We start from the raw sequence: 22,832 nt of genomic DNA, 5'->3' as shown, positions 1-22,832 counted from the left end.
ATCTTGTAGGTAGAAAAGAGGGTAAAGGCAAAGAGATTCCTCACTGACGGGGCTTTGCAATTTTACTTTTTCCTCCTGTGGTTTTATCTGAAGGCATGTCATGGCTTCTTCTAGAGTCCCCAGAAATTATAGTGTAGGGAACCTGCTATAAGATTATTTCAAATGACCTCCTTTGAAAGGATGACAGTTCTCATGGTTCTTAGTTGATTGAAAATCTGAGCAAGCTTCAAACTAATTTAACTGTTGACCTCCTCAATTACTGGTGTGTGGACAGCAAGGGGAGTGTTGCTGAGGTTAGCCATTGAGAATAAAGAAGAAATTGAATGGCAGGGAAAATAGGGCAGGTCCAAAGTAGAAGGTGCAGCTGAGAACGGTAGTTGTTGGGCTGATGCAGTTGGTTTGGCTACTGATAAGAAGCCAAGGAAGCTAGAAAATGGAATGGCAGCCATGGGGAGAGGAGCTGGGTTCAAATCTGCAAGTTCTTGAACAGAAGCCAAGAAATTGGGGAGGGAGAATATAATGACATGATGGCATGATCCATGAGAACTAGTTCCTCACATTCACTCCCTGCATATTTTCTTTCCAGGGTGTCTGAGACCATTTCGCCACCTTCCATTGAAGAATTTGAAAAGCTTCTGCATCCAGACCAAGACATGCTTCACTTTTGTCAGAATCCAGTGTGACCAATTTTTATGTGCTTGTCATCTTTCTAATATTGGAGATACTTTAATGGACCTTTTATGTACTTATTCCTACCAAGCCTGGACATAAACAGTGATGGCTGATAACCCTTGGCCCATCTGCATATCTACTTCATCCAGTTAGATCCTTGCAAGCTCTTTTGAATCAAAACCAGTTTCAGTTGTGGGCTAAGTCAGGCACATGCCATGATACAGCTCTGTTGGGGACACTCCATCCTTGTTATCAGCTCAGCTGATGGAAGAGAGGGGCTCCCACTCACGTCTCCTTTGCTGTTGACAGAAGTGTCTGGGGGGAGGGGACAGACATGGTGCACTAGTGCCTCTGTGTGATTTACTGCTTATCTGTGTTACCTCTGGATTGCAAGGAAGAGTTGGTTTTTCAGTTACAATAGACTGACTTTTAATACCAGCAGCCAAGGCTGAAGATATTTCATCAGAAACTTCAGGAAAAAAAATTGTTCAATCAGTTTAGGCAGAATCTTGGTTGGGCTGCTGATTCTTTCATATATTCACATGGAACACTTGGGCATATGAAAATATTCCAATTGAGTCTTCTCCATTATTTTTCATTTCTAGTTTGGAAGAGGAGACACTATAGTTCCTCTCAGAATTTAAAGATCCAGAGCCCGTCTCCATATTAAACAGAATTGTTAGGTAGAGTGAAGTGACTACCTCAGGCCAAAACAAGGTGATGAGCAATGGTGGGGAGGTATAGAGTGTCACATGGCCTGCCTTGCACATTAGCCAAGCTAACCTACTGCCTTAGTTATGGTGGTGGATTCAATCTTCTCACCAAGTTTTTGTCAATAGGTTGTGGGTGGAGGTAGGATTCAATTTTCACATGCAAGATGTTGGAGGCTAGCTGCAACATGTTCTGGGCCAGCTTTGTAAATTTGCAGTTCCTCTAAGTTAGGTGGAGCCTAGATTCTCTACCACCTTTTTTCTGATTCAGAGTGAATGTTGGGCTGTTGAGATGTGGACTGGAACACTTGAACCATTTTTCCTGGGTGGAATAATGTAAAATTCAGATTTCCCCTATATCATCAGCTGGCACAGCCCAACCTTTTCTACTAGATTTCCTATTGTACAGACTATTCTCATTTGCCAAGTTCTGGTAAAAGGTGCAATTTAAAATAACCCATAAAATAAGACTTTATTCCAAAATAACAAAATAAATAATCTACTGTACACATTACAAAGGAACGGATGCTAGTTTTCCTATAAAGACACAAAGGCTGTAGGGTAGGAGGTGGGGACTTGACCTAATAGCAGTTGAGTATTAATGTTACCTTAACAGGAGTTCAATGTTTACCTGGACAATGTGTGTTTTGCAAGTGTTTATTCCAGCAAATGTTGCCTTCAGAGTGCTTTGACAACAATATTGAGTTAATATTGTTCCATCTATCTCATACTGTGGTTATGCCATAATTATGATGAGTAAAGGAGAATGAAGGAATCTATTTTTCTCAGGGAAAGTACAATCCCTGTAGGGGAAACTGCTTCCTCTCCTGTCCCAGAGCCAGACAAAGGTACAATTCCCTTCCTTTTCTCAATTTCAGCATCTCCCCTATCCCCCATTCACTTTGGTAGGAAGAGGACTATGCTGTTGAGAAAGCCTTGAGTTAGGAAATGTTCTTCTCTTCCCAACAAATAACAGAATAGTTGTAAAGTTAATGTTCCCTTAGAGCAGCAAATTGAATTACAATTTAACCCTGTTGCATGTGTATTTATTAAGGGCACCGTATCCAACTTGTTCCGCTCAAGAGATGATAATTCCAAAAATATCTCTGCTGATTCCCATTCAAAAATCTCAGCAAACACAGCAGTTACTATACACCAAACCGTTGGTGGTCCCGGTAGACTTACAAATTTACATTTCTAAAATACTCAGCCTGGGCTTTTCAATCTGTACAGTTTTTCATTAGCTGATTTTTCTTGTCTGCATGCAACTGCTTCAAAATGGAAGATCCATACAGGATCTTCTTTTCTGCACACAGAGAAGCAGAGCTGCTGCTTGATCAACCATCTACGATGCCATCTTTGCTGTTCATTCCTCTTCCTGCTTACAGTGGTAGGGAAGAAAAGTATAAGCTCCAAGAATATGAGTGGGAAGCCTTAGGAAAGGAGTAGGGAGCACTGAGAGAGAATGAGGTTCCAACCTGGCTCTCAGCAAGTCCTCCTTTCTTGGGTCCTTTATAAATTCATACTGTTGTGGTAGAAAAGAAATGCCAGGCAAAAGGATTCTGAAATCAATTCACCTTCCTGCATCTATGCTTTCAATATGTTACAAAAATTAAAGCTGCTGCTGGATGTGAAAGCTGGGATGCAGCTGGATGTGAAAGCAGTCGTCACTAGTGTGTGCCCGTATCCAAATGGCAGCAGCTCAATCATTACTTTTAATGCGGTAAATTTCTAGCCTCTCTAGAGCCATCTAGGAAACAAAGTACTTCCAAGCATTCCAAACTGGGCTGAGCAGCAATTAGCGCTTCGGATGATTAACCACGATATAAAGTCAACAGGCAAGAGAGGTAATGAGGATACTTTCAGCAGTGTATACAAGTTAAAAACCAGGAAAAGAGAAGTTTGGGGATGGGCAGAATGTGTGGCACCAGAGCAAAGATGCCCCAATTCTTTTGGGCTGAGGACCGTCCTTGGGCTTAGAGTGACTACTGGGGCCACATTCCAGTAAGGGGGGGGGAGGAACAAAAACTAAATTTAGTTCAATTTACATATTTTGAATTACACTGAAGAGCAATTTGAATTAAATCAAATTTTTTTGTTATACAGTTAGCATGGTAACCTTCTATGTCTTTGATACATTTTCCCCTTCTGTCACATCAAGAATTATCATTTCTATGGCAATTTGCAAAAGGGTTTGCAGGGGGTGTGTGCTACAAACAGTCCTGGGGATTCAGGTTCTGCACATACAGAGAGCACCTGTGACAAAGACAGAAGGGCAGCGACAAACGTGTTTTGGGTGTATGCGTGTGTGAGTGTGGTTGAAAGTAATGGGGGTACGGGGACGATTTGGGAACAAGATGTATGTTTATGGCCAATCAATTAAATGCCTTTCAATAAAATATGTACAGGATATTTATGTGCTTTTTTATGGCTGTATACCCCTCAGTTTCAAGTCTCACATGGGAGGAAAGGCTGTGGGTAAGATTGACCTTCCATTAGTCCCATCAGAGGGCCAGAGATTTGGTCTACCTGAGCTCATGCTATCAACTGTAGCCAGGGCACTCCTTCTTGCTGAGTTAAATTAAGATGGCAGGCTTCCTATAAGATTCACTATTTGTAGGTCCATGCTCTTCTGTTTGTGAACCAAGCATGCTCTCCATTTCAAGAAGAGAACAGGATAAAGGAGTTGGTTGTGCTAATATGACAGCTCGCCTTCTGCAAGAAAGCCCCACAGGCGTCCTGGGGGTGATGGAGAGGACAGCCTCCCTCTTCCTGGCAGAGGTCTGTCTAATGCTCAGAGCTGGCTGGAGTATTATTGCTTAGTGGCTGAGCAAGGGTGCCCCTGCTGCTCATTGCCGGCTGGTGTCTGGTTCCACCTTAATGCTGTTTCTTCTAGCCTCAGGCTGGGCTGCTGGAGGCTGGCATCTCTCAGAAAGTGTTTCCCCAAACTCTAAAAAAAAAAAAGAAGAAGAAATCAAAAGTTAAGATATCCTGATTCATTTCAAAGCACACCCATGGACTGTGACACAGACATATAACCCACTCTGGCACAAGGAAGAACAGTTCTATGGGTTTCCTATTTGAGCACTGAAGGAATCCAACCTTCATTTTTCTCTGTTGTTCTCCAGTGGCTACTGGATAAGGTCCCTATGGATAGACTTTTCCTCACCAACAATTTTGATCCCATAAATGGATGCTTTTTAAAACTAATTATCAAGAAAGTTAAAATAACTGGGTGGGGACTTCTCAAATAAGAGACTATTGATTGTTTTTTTTTAATCTGTGAGATAAATCATAAAACTGGCTAGGTGATCCTGAGATGAATATGACCTCTCCCATTTTTCAGGGCCTAAACTCCCACTTTGGAGGCCAAAGTCAAGGTAAATCTGCTATGTAGCCTTTATTCTTTTTTTGATTCCTATCCCACCTCTTGAATCTGAAGAGTACTCAAGGCAGATAACAAAATTTAAAAACAAAATTAGAACATTAAAAATGAAACAACAGAGATAAAAATCAACAATTAAGTACTAAAGCCAATGTAAAGCCTGGTGAAAAAGAGGTACCTATAGTGTTTCTAAACACTGGGGTAGGGGGCAAAGACAATTCCTGTGGGACTTGGTGCTTTTGGACCAAATCTGCCTGGAAAGCATTACAGGTGAAATTCAAAAAATTAGAATATCGTGCAAATGTTCATTTATGTCAGTATGGCAACTCAAAAGGTGAAACCAATATATGAGATAGACGCATTACATGCAAAGCAAGATATGTCAAGCCTTACTTTGGTATAATTGTGATGATTATGGAGTACAGCTTATGAAAACCCCAAATTCACAATCTCAGAAAATTAGAATATTACATGACATCAATAACACAAGGATTGGAAATAGAACAATATTGGACCTCTGCAAAGTATAAGCATGCATATGTACTCAGTACTTGGTTTGGGCCCCTTTTGCAGCAATGACTGCCGCAATGCGGCGTGGCATGGATGCTATCAGCCCGTGGCACTGCTGAGGTGTTATGGAAGAAGAGGATGCTTCAATAGCGGTCTTCAGTTCCGCTGCATTGTTCGGTCTCAAGTCCCTCATCTTTTTCTTGGCAATGCCCCATAGATTCTCTATGGGGTTCAGGTCAGGTGAGTTTGCTGCCCAATCAAGCACAGTAATCCCATGGTCATTGAACCAGGTTTTGGTACTTTTGGCAGTGTGGGCAGGTGCCAAGTCCTGCTGGAAAATGAAGTCAGCATCCCCATAAAGCTTGTCTGTGGAAGGAAGCATGAAGTGCTCCAAAATCTCCTGGTAGACGGCTGCGTTGACCCTGGACTTAATGAAGCACAGTGGACCAACACCAGCAGATGACATGGCTCCCCAAATCAACACAGACTGTGGAAACTTCACACTGGACTTCAAGCATCGTGCATTGTGTGCCTCTCCATTCTTCCTCCAGACTCTGGGTCCTTGGTTCCCAAATGAGATGCAAAAGTTGCTTTCATCAGAAAAGAGGACTTTGGACCACTGGGCAACAGACCAGTTCTTTTTTTCTGTAGCCCAGGTAAGACGCTTCTGACGTTGTTTGTTGTTCAGGAGCGGCTTGACAAGAGGAATAGGACATTTGAAGCCCATATCCAGGATCCATCTGTGTGTGCTGGCTCTTGATGCACTACCTCCAGCCTCAGTCCACTCCTTGTGAAAGTCCCCAACACTTTTGAATGGCCTTTTCCTGACAATCCTCTCCAGGCTGCGGTCATCCCTGCTGCTTGTGCACCTTTTTCTACCACACTTTTCCCTTCCACATAACCTTCTATTGATGTGCTTTGATACAGCACTTTGGGAACATCCAACTTCTTTTGCAATTACCTTTTGGGGCTTTCCCTCCTTATGGAGGGTGTCAATGATGGTTTTCTGCACAACTGTCAGGTCAGCAGTCTTCCCATGCTTGTGATTCCTACTGAACCAGCCTGAGAGACCATTTAAAGGCTCAGGAACCCTTTGCAGGTGTTATGGATTCATTAGCTGATTAGAGTGGGACACTTTGAGCCTAGAATATCGAACCTTTTCACACTATTCTAATTTTCTGAGATTGTGAATTTGGGGTTTTCATAAGCTGTACGCCATAATCATCACAATTATACCAAAGTAAGGCTTGACATATCTCGCTTTGCATGTAATGCGTCTATCTCATATATTGGTTTCACCTTTTGAGTTGCCATACTGACATAAATGAACATTTGCACAATATTCTAATTTTTCAAGTTTCACCTGTAGTTTGCTTGTCCTTTTCCAACCAAGCTACTAGTTGACAGCCCTTAATTTGAATTATCATTAGCAAAAAGAATGAAAACATCATCACAAACTAAGACGTATAAGTGCTTTTGAAAACTTTACCTCTTGCGTTTCCTTTGATATCTTTTTTTTTTTTTAAGCTGTATGTCATAATGGAGATTCCACTCTTTTCTCAGTCCTTCCAGCATTTTCCCAGAACATTTTGGAAGGAATCCAGAAATTAAGAAGTTGCTATGGGCCACAATCCTGTTTCTCAGTTTCTGAACCACATACATTTAGTGCCCAAAAAGTTTGCCATCTGCCTCACTAAAGCTGGCCTTTCCTGAATCATGTGCAATTGCTTCTTTGCCCTTTTAGGATCTCCATGTTCCAGAACACAACTGCAAACTGCAAGATGAGCCCAGCAGTATCCCTTATTTCAGGGAATTTGGTGAATCTTTTTAGAAACAAAAGCCCCACCCCCACTCCTCTAATTAGACTGCAGCTTCCCTAACACCACATACAATCTGCTCCCTGAAGAAAAATTGTAGTTTTGGCCTTTACTAAACAGTGACCGTGTTTCCCCAAAGTGATGCAACAGATCCTCGTATAGATGGAGACTGTAGCTCTTCTCATTCTAAATTACATCCCTCATTCTCATTAGACTCCCTGATAACGTTATCGTCTTAGAGCTGACGGACAGCCTTTCTCTTGCCATCCCAACCCTGTGCTGCCCATCAAATTCCAAAGGAAGCATGAAGAAGGAAGCAACCACTTACCAGGCATCTGGGGTTTTCCTGGCAAACATGGGCTGAGCCGTCCCACTCGCTCGTGTGATACCAGCCGGGCCAATCTCAGCCCTTCATCCATCAGAGTCTGCTGCAGAATGTGACGGCTCCATAGCCCTTGGGGTGGGAGGCTCAGCAGTGCATCAGAAGCTGTGTTGGGGGGTGGCGTAAGCCGGGGACAGGATCCGGTAGCTGTGGAGAAAGAGAATCAGGAGGGGAAGGAAATGCTTTTAAGTAAAACAGATTAAATCAGCAGTATACTGCTCTCAAATAATCTGTCCTGAGCTTCAGATAACTAGAATAAACCCAAAAGTAACAGGGAAGACCTGGTTCCCAATGCTCTATTCCACTCTGGAGCGATTGAAAAAAAATGTTGAGTTGAACTTAAAGGCCAGAGAGAGGAGGAAGGCGGATTGCGATTCCACAAGTATCCCTCTCACCCCACGTGTACTACCACCCCACTTCCCCAGAGAAAATGCAACACCTTTTCCTAGATGGTCAGTTAGGGAGGGGAAGGATGACTCTACAAAAACTAAAGAAGGAGGTGAAGCTTACAGAATATGGGTTTTCCATAAAGGTTTATCAACCTTACCTAGAAAAGCGAAGATGTATTATTTTAATCCAGTGTTTCTCAACCTTGGCAACTTTAAGATGTGTGGACTTCAACTCCCAGAATTCCCTAGCCAACATGCTGGCTAAGGAATTCTGGGAGTTGAAGTCCACACATTTTAGAGTTGCCACAGTTGAGAAACACTGCTCTAAGCATACTCCAAAGGCACCTTACTGTTTATGTCACATCTATTTCATCCTGAGCCTGTGGCAGAAACAGCCTGAAGCTGTCTTGAGTTGGTACACTGTTAAAGTGCTATTTTACCTCTTCCCCCAACACAAATCTTGTCCTAAGAACCAGGGCCAGATTGAGGCCAACTGATGCCCTAAGTACAGCCCAACAATGGTGCCCCGCGGCCCTTCCACTGCTTAACTGACGAAACATTAAGACTCAATAAGTACTGAAAACTAAAGTGGAGTGTGGCAGTGAAAGAATTAAGGGTATGAGAGCTAGGGGAAAAAACACTGCCCCCCCTTCCCTTGGTGCCCTCGGCAGGTGCTTATTTTGCCTAATGGTTAATCCAGGGCTGCTAAGAACTATCTCTCACACCTCAGGCTAGTGATAATGTGGTTGGGAGCAAGGATCAGCCCAGCTGCTGTTGGCCACTTAAGCCTGCTGCAGGCAGATTCATTGATATTCCTGTGAAAAATCAAACCACCAAGGAAAATAGTTGCGCTTCCAAGTAGTGGGATGTGCTGAGGCAGGTTGAGAAAACCTCTTCCTCGGCTCACCAACACATTCCCTACCTGCCCCCACAGAAGGTTTGGGAAATATCAGTCTCTCAGGAGATCAATAATCTTATTAGAATAATTACAGTAATATTACTTCTTATTTTTCCATTGACTTCCATGGAGTGTTTAAGAGAGCAGGAGGAAGCAGAACTGGATGCCCGAATAGCACAACTCTGTAGTTGTGTTTCTTGTGGAAGAGACTAAGTCTTACGGTATTTTTTTTTTCTTTATACTGGCCAGTGGGGTGTGTGTAGAGTGCAGGATGACACTGGTTGGAGTGTCTCCCCACTTTATGGACAGCAACTGGTGGTTGTTTTTTCTGCCAGTAGATGACCCTGGGTTGGAGGACAAAGGAAGTCAGGGACTCTGCCATAACTATCCTGAAATAGTTCCAAATTACATCTTTTAAGGCCACAACACTGCCCTGCCAAGTTGTCAGACTTGGTTGCGGCTACAGTGCAATTTGTATCAACATATGTTTCTGCTGACTCAAGGATGGGAGGAATGCATGTTAACACAACTGAGAGGAAGAGCCTGCTGTCTTCACATTGTCTGGCCCCTGAAGCCATGATTTACTCAACCAATGCTGACTGACAAACTATAGATGCATTCAAACATGCTAGTCCATAAACCATGGTCTACAGACCTATTGCCAAAATTCACACAATATATCCGACTATAAGATAACATACTTCTTTTTGATTCACACATATAAAACTCAGCAGAAAATCTCAGAGTATGGGAGTTGCAAGGCAGGGTCAAACCATCAGTGTCTTGAAACTTGCAATCTGTTTTGTTTGGGAGTTGCTCTTCAGGATCTCCTATTAGCCAAGATGACTGACACATGAACCAGAGGCCTTGTGCATGGCATCATATGTAATCTACCAAAGAGCTGGACATGCCCATCCTTAGAATATTTGGAAATGAGGCCTATCAAATTCTGAATGAGCAGGAGATCAAAACTGAGACGTGTATGGATATACTTAACATAATACTGTACACATTTCTGAAAGTCCTAGAGGAGGGAGAATATGAGAAATATCACCAAAATATATGTTTAAACTAGTTTTAAAACTACCTGAACTGGTGCAGATTCCTCACTTAGTCCCTGGGATTGCTAGATTTTTGTTTAACTGGGGAGAATTCTGAGCCAATGATCTGCAGTCTTCCCCAAAAATATAATTCCCTGTAACTGCTAAGCTAGTTTAGTTAAGGCACATATACTTAAAGAGTAGAATTTGATACTGAAATTAAAAACAAATGTACTTGTATTATTTGAAAGAGATGAGTGTGTGGGTGTGTGTGCAGGTTTGCAGGAGAAAGGAAGCTTGTTTCAGTACACTCATCATTTTAAACTATCATGTGGTTTGTTTGGTTTTGGTTTCTGGAATGTGTGAACCCAGTCGTTCTGATTTGTAGACTATGATTCATGGCTTAGCATGCCGTACAAACCTAGCCAATAATGGTTTCTTCAACAAAGCAAATGAAGTTAACAGTACTTTAGCTTATGTCAAGATCAGACAGCAAGCAAGACAATGTGAAAGATGGGAGGGAACTGACATAGTAAACTGTACAAACTTCATCTCTTATTCAACCAACTTGTAATTAGAGTTAAAGCAATGCACATGGGATAAAATGTGATTCCAAATTCCACACAAGGCTGAGCACTTTCCTTGCTCTTGCAAAGAGCGTGCAAACTGGTGCATCAGAGACACTATTCCAGGGACAAGATGGGTTCTATGAATGGGAATGACAACACTTTGTGTGAACCCTAACAAGAAACAAATCCTCTTTTGTAGCTCTCGCTTCACACTCTAATTCCCTAGTTGCTTCCTTAGAGCCCAGAGCACTCACCTTGCGAATGTCCGTCTAAGCTTTCCCCAGACAAGCTGGCCGTGTCTTCCTCTGTGCTGGATCGGTAGGGAGGAAGGAAGGGTTCACAGACCAAGGGAAGCTCAGGGCGGCTGTGCTCTGCAACCTGCTGGGGGAATTGCCAGAAAAGATAAGAGGAAAGCTGCCAATTTCATCTTTTCCACTAGAGCTGTGAACTTCAACACTGAAAAGTGCTTTCATTTATATTTATATTTATATTTATTATATAAATATATATTTATATTTAAAGCAAGCAATAAATATGACATTAAATATTGCATTAACTTGCAGAAAATATAATCTTGGAATAACCTGAAATGTATGGCAAGTGTTATACATGCAAGATTTTAAATCTTGAATTATCAGCCAGTTGGCTTGCCTGGAATCATGTTGTATATGGATTAGCATGACATTTCCTCCTGCACTTACAGTACTTGCACTGGTATTAAATTCCATTTCATCCTTCTAGTTATGAATGATAGGGGTGGGGTAGGAATTTGATAAAAATATCATGGAGACTTCTTTTTTGGAGCTTGGAACTTCAAAAAAGGATTTTGGCTGGAGTTCAGCACACAAGGAAATGGTTAACCTTCATCTCTCTAGTCTGCTCCCTACTAATCTGCCTACTCCCCATCAAGACCAGTATGTAATTATTTTTAAATGTCTCCATTAAAGAGGACCCTCGATTTCCTGAAGCGGCAAGAGGTACATCCTGTTCCCCAATCCTTAAAATCCACTCTTCCCCTCTGCAACTTGCTATGGAGCATGCTTGAGGGTTTTGATGATCAGGTAGAAATTGGCAGAAGGTACGCCTGTCTCATTCAATAGGACAACGGAGGACTGAATAATCTTTGCATGTCGACCTGCATGGTAGAAAATTGTCTGAACAGCATGAGAGGGAGCCCTCATTAGATGGGTGAGCTTCATGGAGAAGAGCAGTTGGGTTAAACTATGTCTACCCATTTCTACAGGTGAAAGGCATGGAAAGACATAGCTTCTTGAAGCTATTCGACTACAAGTCCCATCATCCCCAACATGGTCAGCGGTAAAGAAAAATCAAACCTGTAGCTTGTCAACATCTGGAAAGCCACTGCTTCTCCACTCCTGATGTATATTTTTATGGTATTTTCTTTGGTAACTCAAAGCATATCTTTTATCTTTTTTTCTCTTGTGTGTACACATACAGCTTATCTTTTCCACTTACCTCCTGCTTGAGGCGCTTAGCTTGTCCACTACAGTTTTCATCTGGACGCAGTCTGAGGACAAAAGTCATAAAGGAGTCAGCATGCCCAACTGGGTATTATATCCAGGAAATCACTTCTAGCCTAGTCACAGAATTATCCATGCAATGGTCCACATGTTCTGGACTATACTGGTCTAGGACATGTGCCTGTGCCAATTTAGCATTTACAGAAATTTGCAGCCTGGCTGGATGCTGGAATGAATATAATTTAATGGCCTGGTATAAAGAGATAAAATATTCATGACATCATAGAGGCTAACTATCTTTTGTTAGGGTTGCATTAAATAAGGCTTAATACCAGTTGAGTTTAATATGTTAAACCAAGATTTTCCCAACCAGTTTGCTAAGCAGGCCATAATGAACCAATCTACATACAAAGCTTAGCAATAATGGCTAGTTCTGTTGCACTAAGCTATATTTTTGTTCATCATGGTCTCTTTGATTTGGCCTAACTGGATAGGTTCACTCACCACACTGAACCATAACACATGGTTCACAAGCTGTAATGGTTGAATATACACATTAAAGCAGTGCTTCCCAAATTTTTTCCTTCATTACCCAAAGCCGCTTATCAGAAAGTCCTTTTTGCCCAATGTAGGTAAAACCCTAACTGCACAGAAAAACATATATGACAAGTGAAGAGAGACTGGTAAAAAATAGGAAGCAAACAATAAGTTTGATGCAATGGCTTTATTTTAAACCTCTCTAAACATTTTAGCAGCCACAAAAAAATGGGTAAATATTCACCATGAATATTCCATCACCCGGGTCCCGGCTACCGAGAAAAGTGCCGCTGCTCCATCTCGTTTACTGTTCCGCAACACTGGGAGCAATTGGAGACAGAGCACGCCTCACATTGTATTCGGGGTTCAGCAAACAGTTTTGTGTTGTGTTCTTTAGGAAGGCAAGAGGGGAAAATCCTACTTCACCCATGGAGGTGCTTGGAAACGGCAATAATTGCATCACGGCCTCCCCAGCTACCACAGGATATCCATCGTGAATTGTTAACCAGAAAGACTCCAAACGGTCCTTCTTTTCTTCAAATAACATTTTGCACTGACTGCTTGACCTAAGCTCGGTCATTTGCTCTGCAAAACCATGAACGCTATCGAGATTTCAGTCAAGTCACACAGAAATGGGTTTACAATCCGCTGATAGATACAGGCCTTTCTAGTTCAGGAAAGTGTTCCTGAAACGCCCAGATAGTTTTGTTAAGTGGGTGATCACGTCATCCTTGACGTCACTGAAATCAACCCCACTGGCATCCTCCAAGAACAAAGAGCGGGTGGGGAAGGATGCAATTTTATGTTGCTCTGCCTTTTTTAGCCAATACTTGAGCTTTTCTTGAAACGCTGTCATTTTTCTCACTTGCAGAAATCCTATTTTCCTTTTCTCCTTGAAGTTGCAGATTAAGTGCATTTATGTGGGAGAAAATATCAACTAAATAACTAAGCTGAACTAACCAATTCTTGTTGGAAATTCTTTAAATGAGAACGTGCTTCTTTTCAACGAAAAGCATCTCAATTTCAGTCCTCAGCTCCCAGAAGCGATTCAGAACATTCCCTCTTGACAGCCAACAATTCTCCATGCAGAAAACAAGGTTCTTAAGTAACAAATCAGTTTCGGAACACAAGGATCTGAAGAGCCTTGTGTTTAAGCGCCTGCCTTGATGAAGTTCACTATGGCAATCACATTTTTCATGACTTCCTCTAAACCAGGAACAAGACCTTTGACGGCCAGAGCTGATGAATCATACCATGTGTTGACAGAATTTTTGGGCTGTATTGCCTTGCAAGAGCTATAAAGCCTGAATGCAGACCCAACTTTGAGGGAGCACCATCACTGTTCATTCCCACACAGCTTGCAAAGCAGAAGATCTTGTTCAGTCATGGTTTCAAACTTATAATGGACGTAGACCATCAACTGTGAGTCATTGGAGACATCTGTGGTTTCATCCAGTTGAATAGCAAACCTACCACTCCAATTAATATGGGAAATAAGTTCTGCCTTTATGTCTCCAGCAATGATTTCAATTTGGTATTATCTGACAATGGCAATACTGCCACTTTTTGTGCCTGGTCAGACCCACATATGATTTCATTGATGCAAATAGCAGCTGGCTGGATGAGCGTTTCCCCTATTCAATGGGTTCGTGTGTCGTTACCCAAAGAAAAACCACTTTTACCCAATTTTGGGTAATTTACCTAGGTTTGGGAAACACTGCATTAAAGTATATAAAAAACAAATAAAGCACATTACTGTTTCTCATGATGTGTAAAATAAGCCCTTGTTTTAAACATAAGAAACATAAGAATCTCATCATATGAGATATGGTCTTATATGATGAGAATGTGTTTTAGTTAGTCTTGGGCTCAGATTCTCCACCTTGTGTCCCAACATTCACGTTTATGAGAAAATCCAACCTTTCTCTACAGAACTAATTGCAGTGTCACATGGTTGCTGAAATCAGGACACTGTGATTTATTCCAACCATGTTACTCAAAAAGGTGTCAAGGTACAATTTCATATCCTCATTTGATAAGTTAAGTGATCATAGTTGGCACAAATCCTAGTTCCTGATTTGCAGTTGTAAAAGGGAACAATGATTAGTTCAAAAGTCAAAGCAGAAACTTTTTAATTCACTTTTTAAAACATCAGAATAAAAATGCATCATAGGAAAGACACCGCGGATCAAAATAAACATGTACAAATTCTAGGCCCCAAATTTCAGCTCTAACAGGTGGTTTCAAAAAGTGAAAACAGAAGTTTTTGATCTCTTCTTCACACACATGAAGCTGGGGATGAAAATATGATAAACCAAGGCTCCCGCAGGATTATTCCTATAATGCTTAATTATGGTTTCCTGTTTTCTTTAAACCAATTACAAAGACAAAGAAGTAGCACATTAACAATACAAGGTCTGTTTTCTGAATGCCTGAGATACTCTTGGGATAAATGTATATAGGAAATTAGCATCAGTGGGGAGATAATTAACATAGGTGGACAAGTCTTAGTTTAGCTCCAGCTCAGCAGAGATCAGTTTGTACCAATATTCAGCAAGTTTCACATCTAGCACGTATTTTTGACAGCATGCTCAATAATATAGGAATCAAGGCCAGATGGAATACAAGCAAAATGCTTTTTTGTCTGTTTCTTTGGGGCCCTTTCCCTACAACACAATTAACTAGGACAATGAGGAGGGTTTAGAATGTTGTGAAAATAACAAAAATGGGTCAAATGACCCATTCATCTATTCATCACACATACACATACAATCAAGCTGGATTTAGACCTAAACAGATTCTGTCATGTATAGAGTTAAATGGACTCTACCCAGGCCCTGTGTTGTGAGAATTACTACCTATGGTATTAACCATTGTTTCTCTTGAGATCAAGATCAAATTCTAGGGGCATCATGAAAATATCTCCAAGGGACCTCTCCGTGTTTTGTGTTGTTGCTTGTTTGTTTTACCATGCACTCTGCACTCACACAAGAAGGTGAAAGATTAGAAGAAATGGGAGGTGGATAAGTTTCCTTTGCATCAGTTTGTAGTGTCACTGGTACAATTATACAACTTTTTAATTTTTTTTTTTCCCCCTCCAGGGAAAGAAGGAAAGGGGGAAATGGGGTGGGAAGTGACAGCATTTTCATCTTCTTTGCAGTAGTAGGAGCACTGCACCAACCCAAGCTCTGCCACTGCAAACTGTGCACTGCCAGCACATGATGGTGACTGGACAGAGCGGGAGAGGAGACGATTGGATTTGTGTTGGGGGATGGGGTAGTTGCTTCGTTTACACAAAATGCTTAATCAAGAGGGGTGAAGACCTGAAAGATACAGTGTTCTTTCCTGGCTTAACATGCTAATTGAACCCAGCCTGTTCAGAATATTTCTGTTTCAATGTATTGGGCAAACTTAGAAAATGATTAGTTCAGTAACTAAGTTAAACATGTTGTATGAATGCCGTCAGTAACTGGAGATAATTTTCACCTATCATAAATTAGGGAGCAGGTCTTTAAATCAGGTCACATGTTAAAATATTTCTGAATCTTGACCCCTTTTGAAGAAACTAAGTTTCTTCAAGCAATCTGAAAGGGATAGTTATGAAAATATGATTAGAAGCAATAGCAATTTATTCTGCCTACTGAGAATTTTCCCAGCAAGTTCACAAGCATTCAAGAGATTACAGTCTCGTTTGAGAACCCCCCATCACTAACAAAACCACAAAAATCTGAGTCTTACCTAGAACCTTTAAGCGAAGATAGGTAGCTGCTCTCCCGAGCCACCTGTCGTGACAGCGAGAACAATTCCACACGACGCAATAGCAATGAATTGTCCCGCAGACAGAACTGGGCAGCAGCCTCATTAATTGTGAGCTGGGAGAAAAGAGTGAACAGAATGATTCTCTGAGAAAGCACACAGGATCTTAAAGAATATTACTCCCCAAGCATCTCAGTTTCTGACAGCATGGACCAGTAAATAAGCTTTCAGGAAATGCAGAGATCATTCAATTAAACGAACACTCCCTTCCTATATGTTTCAGCTTTTTTGGCAAAAAAGATGATGATTATAGCTTCGTTTGAGAATGACCATCTCCTTCATTTTTAAAGTTGTTTTAAAACTAAATTTGTATCAAAATGTAATTCAACATTAAGTATTTATTTATCACTTGGATTATTTTATGTACCCTATGTCTGAGTATAAAAAGAAAAGGGATGAATAGATCACCAGCCCAATGAAATCTCATTTTTAGTTATCATATTTTCTATTACATTTATGACAGCATATATTATCCTACATATTAATTTTAGTTCACCATATATTATTTTCAATATTAATGTTAATCATAATTTTTGGTAGTTCTTTGTACATTTTAGTCCCATGAGGATTTATAGTTGTACACTATACATTTAATGTTTTAGTAATCCTGCTCAAAGTTTGTATGTACAGACTGTTGCAATGGGAAGAATCACAATCCCCTAGTTTTAAATATTATTTTATGCTAGTCTTGGACTGAAAAAAATCTTTAATTTGAATTCTTCCTATTTGCATTTTTTGTTTGGGTTGCCTGTATGAGATATGAGATGAGATGAGATGCATTACATTGCATGTAGATTCACAGTCGGTAACTGCATTTGAAGCCTGTTCATTATTATTAGCAGTTTTCTGAATGTTAGTATTTACATTCCTACTTGTATCATTACTAATAGATGACATGAACCATTTTTTAACCAATGATCCATTTTCGTGAACCAGGCACTGGCACTGAACACAGAGAAGCTGGGGCTGAGGCACCGAGCAGGTTCTGGCCTGGCCAGTGAACATGAGAAGGCGAGTCTCCACAGACCATTGATGGTTTGTAGACTGCAATTTGAGAATTATGGATGTTTAAAGTAATAGCATAGCCTTTGAGGTGTTTGGGAAATTCTGGCATGGAAATAAAAAAGGGGAGGGGGGAGGGAGAAGAAAATGCTATAAAGTACACTGTTAGCTCAGCTTTGTCACGTTAGTTGGAATAGTTCAACAATGATTTAGGGCAGAAGTTCTGGTCTAGGATAAGATAGAGGAGGCCACTTTTAAAAAGTAACTCTCAGGGAATCAGAGGATATTCCTGTTAGTGAGTGAAAGACTGGAAGGATTCATACTTTGCAGTTAGTCTCTAAGGTCCTACTTCTCAGTTCTTCAGCCAGAATACTGAAGTTGGCGGTCCCATCACTGTGGAACTCTATTTCCATAGAAGCTTTCAGACATTGTTTAAGATTAATTCTGTATCATTTTAAAACAATTCTACTGCCTTCATTTTATAGGATAATACAGAGGACTACACCAGTAAAGCTTCCTTTGAGTTAAGCTCAGTTCTCAGTGATTACTTGGACACATCCACTCAGTTTTCTTCATTCCATATAGGAATGAGTTGCCTTCTCTCAAGATTTTTTTTAGCTTCTCAAGTCTAGCCTACTCCCCTGGTATATCCTGAGGTCCCCCATCCAAGTGGTAAACATGTCTGCCCTTGCTTAGCTTCCCATTACAGATAAGGTCAGCCAGATGCTGCCCCCAAAAGACTGTACAGATCATCATCATCAATATTTGATATTCTTTAAGCTGCCAAACATATTGAATAGTTTAACTAAGTAAATGACATTCCTGAGTTTGTTATGGTTGACCAGTATAGCTTCCCTTGGCTTACCTCATGAAGGGTGAGCTGCTTGCCCTCACATCGCCGAGTTTCACCCCGTCCGTAGATGGCACTGTGACGCCGGATTTCTTCTTCTTTCCGAGGGTCCCCGTTGTCCATCTGGAAGATATGCCCCACTGTTTTGGCCAGCTTCTTATTCAGCTTCAGGAGGGTCTTCAACTCCATATCTCCACTGCGAGGGCAGCTGCGCAGCAGACGATCCACCCCCTCAGACACTGCATGGGCCAGCTCTGGATCGAGATGCTCAGAGGATGAAGGGGGCTCGCTGGGTGAGGTCACCCCCCCTTCTTCTTCAGACTCGGGGTTGCCCCAGTGCATGGCTGGCAAGGGGGACAGCTTCTCTCGTGACTCGGAGGGGCTCTTGGCAGGGGACGTGGCACTGGTTTTGCCAGGGATCTCTCCTGGACTGGTGTGCCCATTGGTGAGTGATTTGCGGCCTCCGGTCTCGGAGATCTTGAAGAGCGGTATGCTGCTTACAGGTATGGAGGGCACCGGCTGGTTAAAGAGACCGGGATTGGTTGCCCACTCCCGCAGGGCCTTCTGGAGGCGCCGGACATGGAGGGGCTTGGTCGCCATGCCAACCAGAGCCATGATCTCCAGGAACTCTTCCTCACCTGCCTCGCACAGTTGCTGCACATCATCGCCGCCCTGCTGGATGAAGGTCTCGTAGTAGGAGAGGAGGTTGGCTCTCTGGAGGACACGGTAGAGCTGGAGTTCGCCCAGGGTGCGTGGCAGCAATAGTGCCATTGCCAGTTGCCTGCAGGGGTGACAGAGTGAGACCATGAAGGCAGAAGCGGTGGCTGTAATGGAAGGAGGGCAGTGTCCCTCTCTGTTCTCCACGGTCCAGGCAGAAGAAAGAAGACACGCTACAGAGGGGAGAAAATGCAAAGTACTTCTTGTGCACTAAGTTTGCAAGTTTAAGTTAGCATGTGCTATCAGAGTCACGAATTAAGGGGCTCTCCTTTTTCTTGTGTATCATTATGTCCTCATTCACATAGGAAAAATGGCTTGATGGGTGTAAGCAGATGATGTGCACTGAGGTTTTCCTTCCAGCAACAGTCTTTCTTTGGGTGAACCAGTCCCGAATCTGGCTGAAGGGGTCTAATCCAGACCAGGAGTCTTCTGAGGTTCTACTACAATAAACAGGTATGGCCTTCTACACAGTCTCCTAAGTGCACCATACCTCATATATTCCCTGCTCCATAACTTCTTACATCACTGCCATCTTCCTAGGGCAAATAAGGCCCAAGCCTTTTCCTTTCTCTCTCCTCCATGCTAGCAGCACTACCCTCCCCCCACTTTCTTGGAATAAAGTCCCACTGTGCTCAATGGGGCGTGCTTCTTATTAAGTGTATTTTCAGACCACTGCTGAAACTTCAATTGCTCTTTAAGATCCTGCTTTTTTTTTTTTTTTGCTAACAGGAGAATTTGATCTTGCGCTACAATTCACTGGGGATACACATTGTCCATCCATCCCACACTGCAACTCCAAGCTCTAATACATCTGTCTTGCCATCAGATGAAAGCTCTTGTCCTCCATTTCAGGTTTCTTCCTCTGCACTATGAGGATTTTCTCTTTACTAGAACTCTTCAAGTATAGTAAACTACCCTAACTTACAATTACAGCCCTCCATGCATAAAAGTCTTTGTCTTTGCACTACCAGCCTGATCAGCACTACAGTCAACCCTTCTTTGAAAACCCAATGTGGTATCTTCAGCTGCATAATACACATGCATGCACACACAAAATCTAGATTTTCTGTACAAACCAGAAACATTCCACATGCTCCTCTTGCTGGGCCAGGTAACCAACATGCACACACATAGCAGACTCCTCCGAATGCCCACTGCTTGTTCCTTTTTTATCCACCCTTGCGCACACTGTATCCTCTCTTGCAAGGCCGTTAAAGTGGTGAAGCAATGGGGTGGGGTGGAGTTGGCACTTCATGGATACTAAGAGAGCTGCCATTATTTTATTTTCCTGAAAGAGGCTAGAGAAAAACAGTGGGCTGAAGAAATTTTGACAATACAAGCGGGAGACATGTGGGTGTGGACGGGAGGGAGGCTAATGGAGAATGCAACTGATGGTTATTGGACGGGGTTAGGGACCGACACTAGCCGGATCAAACTTCGCTATCCTCCTATAGTTCTTGCCAGCCTTCTCTGAGATGCCAACAGGGTAGGCATTATAAGTAGTTATCCAAGGGCTCCAAACACAATACTGGCTGGCTTACCGTCTTTTGAAGCCACACATGTTACCATTTAAAACACAGGAGACAGATTATAAAATAAGTCAAAATTCTAAGATGACTAACTGGAATACAGATTCTCTAATCCCAATACCTGATTTTTCTGGACAAAGTACTAGGGACCAGGTGTTATCTTAACTTCCATCCATTTTAACATTAGTATTTCTATTCCAGTTGGAAAGCTCAGAGATGAGTTGGCTTTTATCCTGGCTCTTTTTTCAAATGCTAACCTAGCTGGGGAAATTAAACTTTTCCGTGCTGCTTACTCATTCTCAGATACCAGTGCTGGTGTGATTTTCTCTGTGCACAGTGGTACCCCCCCAAATGCCCTCCTGTTTCCTTTCAGGTTTAATTTTATACAAGGCAGTGTGGTGCCATCAACTTCAGATCCTGGCTACACACGAATGGCAACATTCAATTCTCTGGAATACAGACCGATATATATATATATATATATATATATATATATATATATATATATGTGTGTGTGTGTGTGTGTGTGTGTGTATATACACATACATACATACACACACACACACACACACACACACACACAGAGAGAGAGAGATGGGAGTGTTTCTGAGCCTGTGCAGAATCCACGGGTCCATCGGGCTCAATGTCTCCAGAACAGGCAGCAAACAAGGTTGCCAGGTGGGGGGCGTGGCTTCCACGAAAACAAGCTTGAGCCCCGACATCTTTGAGAAGATGTAGGCATTTTCACCAGCGGCACCCTTTGCATCCGAGCAGCTTCTGAAGAAGCAATTCACTGAAGAGATGCAAGGCGACGGGGAGAAGAGGCTGGCAGCCGATTCCTCCTTTGCAGATCCTGCCTGCCTCGCTTCCCCCCATAACTTGCTTCCAGTCGCTCCTCGCCTCACCCCACCTCTCCTACTCATCCGCGGCACCTCCCCCACCCCGCTCTCTTTCCCTCGCTCGCTCCCTGTTGCAATCTTACCGCGCCACTGGATTTCTTCGAAGCCCGGTCAGCGGGCCCGTCAAGCATGGACCCGAGGCCTCCGAAGCCTCGCCGGCGGCCGCCCCTTCTGGCTCTCCGCGGAGAGGCAGAAACAGAAGGCGCGGAGCTCCCAGTACGGCAACCCTGTCCGGCTTCGACGGTCCTCTGCGTCCCTCCGCCGGAGCTTCTCTGTCCGCCCCCCCCTCCTCCTCCTTTCCCTCTGCGCGCCTCGGCGCTGAGCCTTTGGCACGGAATCGCCTCCCACGCCGCCGGATTTACAATGGAACGGCAGCGGCAGCGGCTCTGAGCTGCTGCCGCGCGTGGGAGGGTTCGTGGGCGGCAGGCAGCTTCTGCCTCGGACCAGAAAAACTGCAACAGCAGCATCAAGCAGCCTTCCCCGCCGAAAGCACCGGGCGGGGGAGGTACAGGGTTTACCGCCCCTCTTCCCTCGCCGCAGCCTCCAGGACGAGGAAGAAGGCAGGGAAAAGAGTAGGGTCCCTGTCACCACCCCACTTTATTGCCCCCAACTTCTTCCGCTCGCCTTCAGCGCGGGCGTTTGGTGCGCCTTGGAAAGAGAAGGTTAAATTGTTCCAGGGACGGACATCAGCGTGTAGCTTTTCTTTGCTACGTTTTGCAAACCTGCGCTTTGGTTTCTGTGGTACGCCCCATCTCGGTGAAACGTGCAGGACGTTCGTGTGCTTTAAAAAAGCTTATTTCCTTCTCAAGCGTCTGTCTGTCGCCGCTTCTCCCGCCTCAGCAGGTTCATAACGCGTGCACGATGTTAGTGTGAGTGTGCTGGCGTGCGTGTATGCAATTGTAAGCGACCTGTCGGTTCGCTCACTTGCCCATGGAAACGTTCGGAGGCCCATGGACGAGCTCGGTGTAGTTTTTTGGTGTACTTATATGGGTGCTGCTTATACCGTGCGGAATAAAGTCCCGGGATTAGAGAAAGTTGCTGAGAAAAATAATACATCCATTCGTTGTAGACATGAGGAGTTCCAAATATGAGGCCCAAATCAGAATATAGTAGCTTGAGTCAATATTTCCCAACCTAGGCAACTTATTACAGACTTCAATTCCCAGAATTCTCAGCAATGGCCATATTTGGCTGAGAAATTCTGGGCGTTGAAGTGCACATATCTGGAAGTTGCCCAGACAGGAAAACACTGGTCTAGAGTACTTTTAAGAGAACGTACAGTAATCACTTCCCAGTCCCTAAGCTGTTTTATGCTGAATTCAGTATCCATTCTACTGAAAGATGCTAGGAGACATGTTAATGTTTCTTTGAAAAGCAGGTAGAGTGCTTTAAAAATCCATTATTTATTGATGTAACATATGCGGGATGGAGAGAACACATCCATATTTTTCCCCTCTGCCAAAAGGTGCAAAAATATTGTCTGGATCAAAAAGCAAGGCTGCTTCCTTTCCAGTAACAGAAGAGGCCTATGTATGCAATTTCCAATCCTCGTTTCCTTAATAGTACACAATCTAACTTTGGTGGAGAAAGATTGCTTATAATTTTTAAATATCAGAAAATGTATTTCTT

At 42.8% G+C, this 22,832-nt stretch overlaps 2 protein-coding genes across 6 annotated transcripts in view; one reads left to right on the top strand and one right to left on the bottom strand.

Moving 5' to 3' along the window:
- The window catches only part of STAT6 (signal transducer and activator of transcription 6), a 61,732-nt gene extending 57,944 nt beyond the window's left edge, over window positions 1-3,788 (top strand). Inside the window, exon 20 of one of the 2 annotated variants that reach the window (XM_007430701.4) lies at window positions 587-3,788. In XM_007430701.4, coding sequence (XP_007430763.1) covers window positions 587-683 — 97 coding nt within the window. In that variant the 3' untranslated portion in view covers window positions 684-3,788. The remainder of the gene's footprint in view (window positions 1-586) is intronic. The other variant, XM_007430700.4, reaches the window with a different exon arrangement.
- On the bottom strand, window positions 1,836-21,800 carry NAB2 (NGFI-A binding protein 2). Of its 4 annotated transcripts, none has more exons than XM_088137948.1 (7): window positions 21,287-21,800; window positions 18,074-18,839; window positions 16,129-16,262; window positions 11,849-11,900; window positions 10,627-10,750; window positions 7,423-7,623; window positions 1,836-4,332 (listed from the first exon to the last, which is right to left on the bottom strand). In XM_088137948.1, the coding sequence occupies exons 2-7, from the start codon at window positions 18,827-18,829 to the stop codon at window positions 4,232-4,234; spliced, it is 1,368 nt and encodes a 455-aa protein (XP_087994074.1). In that variant the 5' UTR covers window positions 18,830-18,839; window positions 21,287-21,800; the 3' UTR covers window positions 1,836-4,231. The 4 variants fall into 4 exon arrangements, with proteins under 4 accessions (XP_087994074.1, XP_015744008.1, XP_015744009.1 ...); XM_015888522.3 differs by having other exon boundaries at window positions 10,627-10,753; window positions 18,074-18,948; window positions 21,287-21,622; XM_015888523.3 differs by having other exon boundaries at window positions 18,074-18,948; window positions 21,287-21,622.
- Between the last annotated feature and the right edge of the window lie 1,032 nt (window positions 21,801-22,832).

The sequence above is a fragment of the Python bivittatus genome, unplaced genomic scaffold (genome assembly GCF_059951505.1).
Source record: "Python bivittatus isolate LINGU-HERP-01145 unplaced genomic scaffold, Pbiv_v1 ctg000220_np1212, whole genome shotgun sequence".
NCBI lineage: Eukaryota > Metazoa > Chordata > Lepidosauria > Squamata > Pythonidae > Python > Python bivittatus.
This window is presented reverse-complemented; position numbering and strand designations above follow the sequence as displayed.

What these genes read in the sequence shown, in the direction of transcription:
- NAB2 (XM_015888522.3), bottom strand. Translation starts at nt 18,865, where the DNA reads ATGGTCTCACTCTGTCACCCCTGCAGGCAACTGGCAATGGCACTATTG. An exon ending in TCTTCGCTTAAAGGTTCTAG is followed by an intron (nt 11,901 to 16,128) that starts GTAAGACTCAGA and finishes TTTTGTCCTCAG; the next exon opens with ACTGCGTCCAGATGAAAACT. An exon ending in CTAAGCGCCTCAAGCAGGAG is followed by an intron (nt 10,754 to 11,848) that starts GTAAGTGGAAAA and finishes CAATTCCCCCAG; the next exon opens with CAGGTTGCAGAGCACAGCCG.